This window comes from Oryzias melastigma, linkage group LG24 (assembly GCF_002922805.2).
Source record: "Oryzias melastigma strain HK-1 linkage group LG24, ASM292280v2, whole genome shotgun sequence".
NCBI classification, from domain to species: Eukaryota; Metazoa; Chordata; class Actinopteri; order Beloniformes; family Adrianichthyidae; genus Oryzias; species Oryzias melastigma.
In genome coordinates, this window is record NC_050535.1 from 15887489 (window position 1) to 15892214 (window position 4726).

The following is a 4726-nucleotide window of genomic DNA, read 5'->3' on the forward strand; positions in this document are numbered from 1 at the left end:
TGAAATCTGTGATGTCATATCTGGAGTTCAGAAAAACAAAAGAAAAGTATTGAGCATCGTGTCCGAATTGCTTTTAAAATTCAGGGCAATGCATTGTCTCCCACTATATAGTTTTCTAGTAGTTAGAGCAGGGGGTCAAACTCAATCGCACAGGGAGCCAAACACACTTTAGGATAAATATGTATTGAACACTCTAAAACTACATTTTGAAAACTTAAAAACTGTAACTTTTTAACATAATTATGAACAAAAACAGGCAGGGATATTATTCCAGTAAAAAAATCAACTTAAACCTTAAATAATTTTCAATATTTTACTCTCCATAAAAATGCATTTTGTTAAAATTATACAAGTTAGAAATAATCGCAAGATAACATTGGGCCATTAATAATAAAATAAAATGATCTGGAGGGCCGGATAGAATTTCCTATAGAATAGAATTACCCGGAGGGCCGGATCCGGCCCCCGGGCCTTCACTTTGACATACATGAGTCGTAGGTTAGGATGGGAATTTGGACACAACCTTGGTATTTACATCTTAAAGGTCCACTGATGAAAACCGTGTTTTTGATGCTTTTAAATTTTTATTTTTTTTTTATTTTTTTGGGCAGGGATGGAGAATTTTCATAAAAGAATTTCAGATTAGATCTGCATTTCTGAGTTTTTTCTTTAAACCAGGGTTTGAAAAAGCTCAGGATGTGACGCGGCAACTCCCATGAATGAGCCAAAGTCTCTCTGCTCTGTTCCAATTCTGAATCCTCCACTTGTAGACAAATATATGCAGCAACGTCTTCATTTTCATTGTCTGAGCGGACATCTGACTCAAAACTGTACTGCTGGATAGCTCCAATATTGGTTTCTATTTTTGTTCCAGCGCAAACGTTAGGTTGGAGTTGTGGGGGGCTTTAAACTAGCATTTCTTTCTTAGCAAAGAAATGCTAGGATGTAAACATCGGGTTTCTTCTGTGCAAATTTGGTTAAAACTGCATAAACCTAATTAAAAGACCACCGGGAACTATTTTATGTTAGATAACAATGTAGTTGGAGTGGGACTCTAAAACATGAATTACCAGTTATTGCCAGAAAACAATATTTTACTGGCTTTACATGCAGGTCCTTCTGTCATTTTTGACACTGAAATGAAGGGATTAAAGGGTAACCAAACAAGGAAGTTGGAGGCTGACTCCACCCACAGCTGAAATGTGAAAATCCAGTCAAAGGGGCGGGGCTTGCGGGGCTGGACTGTTATCATTACTGGAGCTGCAGTTCATGACCTGAAACTTGAATGGTTTGACCAATCACAAAATTCAACTGTAATACCTCGATTCAACCTTTAGAGGGCAGCACACAGACAGTGTGTGACTATATTTTCAAGAATGAAACAATTTTATTTTAATTTATCAAAAATTGGCGATGACTAACAGACAGCACTTTTAAAGCCCCATTTATAGGGGTCAACAGACAAAAAAAGTTGATTTGCGGTCTGGTTATCCTTTAAGGTAACTAATTGCTTTGAGACTTTGGGGTCCTCACAAAAATATGTGAAAATAAATTTCAGAAATTGATCTGCTCCTGCATAAGCTGAAAATGCTGTCTTATAGTTCACCACAAACTAAATGAAAATGTAATGATAACCCCTGGAGTTAGCTAATACTGAATCAGATACAATTTATCTTTTGTTAAAAAAAGAAAAAGCCAAACAGTTGCATTGTTACACTAACTAATTTACAGTGTCACCTGGGATATGTTTTAATATGTCTTTAAACCCACACAATAATATGGTCTCTATAGCATCTCTTAATGCTAAATAAAAAGTAGTATGCTAAATTCAACTCTATTTTGTTTAAGACAGGACGTTTGTGCAGCCATTCTAGCTTGGTGTTCGAATGATTCTCCCAAATCCTCCCATGTTTTGTTTTTTTACTCTGTAAAGCTTTTTGGGCTTAACTTGCATTTGGAAAAACAAAAAAAAAATGCTATATAAATACAAATAAATCTCTGCCAAGCAAGTCTTCATTTCAGCGAGACTGAGGCAGGGATTTGCTGGTCTTTTGTCAAACCCAGCATGAATTAGCCGATACGAATAGAAAAATCTAAACAATTAAATCTATTAAAGAGAAAGGATGGTAATCCTGCCTTTTGGTCTTTTTTTAATTTGATATCAGCGTAAGAGACAGAGAGGGAGGAAGACAATCCGCAACACCTCTCTAAAATAGGGGGGAATGGAGGGGGGGTTTCCACTGCCCCTCCCTCCATCCATCTCAATAAAGTCAGAGAACACATTAACAAATATGAGGAGAAATACAGAGGAGCTCACAGGCATGCAGGAGCAAGAGAGGAAGGGACAGAGTCAGAGAGAGAGGGAGGGAATAACATCATTCTGAAAGCAATTACTATGAATTCTCCTCAGTTCAGACATGAAAGCGTGCCACTGTCACTCACCGGGGGGGGAGAAAGAGAAAGTAAAAAAGAAGAAGGGAGGGAGAAAAAAAACATCACCCTGAGACGCATACCGATGAGTGACAGGCGACTCATCTCCGCTCCAGGGAGGATTTTACAGACACGGCTCTATCTTAGGGGCAGATAATGCTCACACACACACGCAAGTGCACACGCGCTCCGACACTTCTGTAGCCTCTCCCAGTGTGATAACGAGCGTGGAAATGAGGGGTGTGTAAAAGAATGGGGCCGAGCACAATGGAGATTGTGTTGGAAACAAGGTAAATTTAGTGGCTGTAAAGGCAGGTGTGCTGACAAATAATGGGCTCAGGACTGATGCTGTCCATGGTCCTGAAATCTGTCAGCCACATCAGACGGGTGAGTGTGTTCTGAGGGAGGCTGCAGGTCAACTCCAGTTCGTTTTGAGTCCAAAACTGACACAACATCAATATCTTATTTCAGGAGTCAAGCTTGTGTTTTAGAAAAAACAGGACTGAACCACAAACTCTGTTGAAATGAGCCCACACACATTTAGAAACGGTGTGATTCCACCCTACAAAGAGAGGGAACTGTTACGAAAAAGCGTTAAAGGGGCCATACCATGATTTTCTGGAAGATATATGGTATTCTGAATCTAAAATCAAAGTTTTTTGCTAATCACCACGAACTCACTCTTCGTGGAGGGGGCGGTTCACATCATGCTGACGTCAGCATGTTTCCACCCACTCGTTTTCGTGGGTGTGGGAGGGGCTGCTGCTGAAAGCGCAGGTTTTTAGAGGATTACTCTCAAATGCATGAATGGATCAAAATACCGCTTTGGGGTTCTTTTTAGAGAGGAATGAACAGTATAATGCACTTAAAACCTCAAAATTTAGAATTTTCACGGTATGGCCCCTTTAACCCTTTAACTGCCTGCTCAACCAAATGGTGGGGCAACATATTGATGTGTGTATTACTCCCCCAGGTACGGAGGCCCTAAAGGGACAATGATGGAAGAAAATTTAAAGTAAAAAAAACATATTTTTTTCCCCAAAATTTCAGTAGAAATATTTTTCTTTTCTGGTTTCTAACCAGAAAGTAGTCAGAATTTTTTTTTTTTAACTTTCATTTAAAAAAAAAACAAAAAAAAAACAAAACTTTTTTTTTTCAGTTACTATCTGGTGCGCGCCAGCTACTAACCAGAACATTTTTATTTCTAAAAATTGAAGTAAAAAGAATGTCTGGATAGTAACTGGTGCACACCAGATAGTAACTTTTACAGAACCCCTGTGTAGTTTTAGAAATTAAATTTTACTTCAATTTTGTTTAATTACGATGTCCCTTTAGGGCAAATAAGCAGCAGGGAAAAAAAAAAACAAAATTAAAAAAAAAAAAAAATTGAGGATTTTTTTTTCTTTTTTAGGTAGTTTAACATTTAAGTCCACCCAAATAACTCAGACAAAAGGGGAAAAAAGGGAAATTCAAATACTAGGTGGATACTTTGCATCCTCTTCAAGCTCACCTGGGTGAAGTCGATGGTGCATTTCGAGGTGCATCAGATCAGAGAAGCCCTCCCCCAGCAGCAGCCTGTCCACAGGGGATTCCCGCCCCATGTCACAGTCACTGTCCCCTGCCTCACTGTCCCCACGACCACTGTCCTTTAGGCTGAATTTGTCCATGTCTTGTAATGCATACCTGTGGAGAGGGATTCAAACATTTTTTTACAAGGTTTACATTTTCCACATGGAAAAATGAAGCAATCAGTCAGTCTGCCGGGAAGACTAAACCTGACATTTTTAACTTGAGGCTTCTTCAATCTGTCAAACCATTAGACGGGGCCTGGCCCATCAATTTTTCATGGAGGTAAATCCCATCAATAAATCTTTTAGAGCAGCCACTAGAGGCATCTATAAATCTATCATAAGTGGATATCATGATGAAAGTTTTGATGGATGCACCGTTTTCTATCTCAGCTCATTTTCTCCAAAAAAAGTTGTGACACTTAGACAAATGAGCTACATATTTTGAACTGAGTGATACTGGAATGATAACTGGAATGAAAATAGAATACATTTAAACACAATTGAATCAGGCAACACGTCAACTGATGGGAAAAACTCCACTTCAAAAACACAAAATAACGATGACAAACAAAAGCACTTTTTAAATCTAGGTAAAAAAGATTAGAAAGTGGAGAGGGGCTGGGGGGGACATGGGGCAAATTACCTGTAGCTGCGGGAGTATTTGTTGCCACGGAAACTGGGTCTGGGCTGGTACTGGCCCTGATGGAGCATGGACAGAAGCTGTG

At 39.1% G+C, this 4726-nt stretch overlaps 1 protein-coding gene across 1 annotated transcript in view; it reads right to left on the bottom strand.

The window, feature by feature from the left end:
• Positions 1-4726, bottom strand: part of LOC112157801 (protocadherin-18) — an 11631-nt gene that overhangs the window by 2678 nt on the left and 4227 nt on the right. The window contains exons 2-3 of the mRNA XM_024290814.2: positions 4645-4700; positions 3941-4113 (exon numbers count right to left, since the gene is read on the bottom strand). Coding sequence (XP_024146582.1) covers positions 3941-4113; positions 4645-4700 — 229 coding nt within the window. The remainder of the gene's footprint in view (positions 1-3940; positions 4114-4644; positions 4701-4726) is intronic.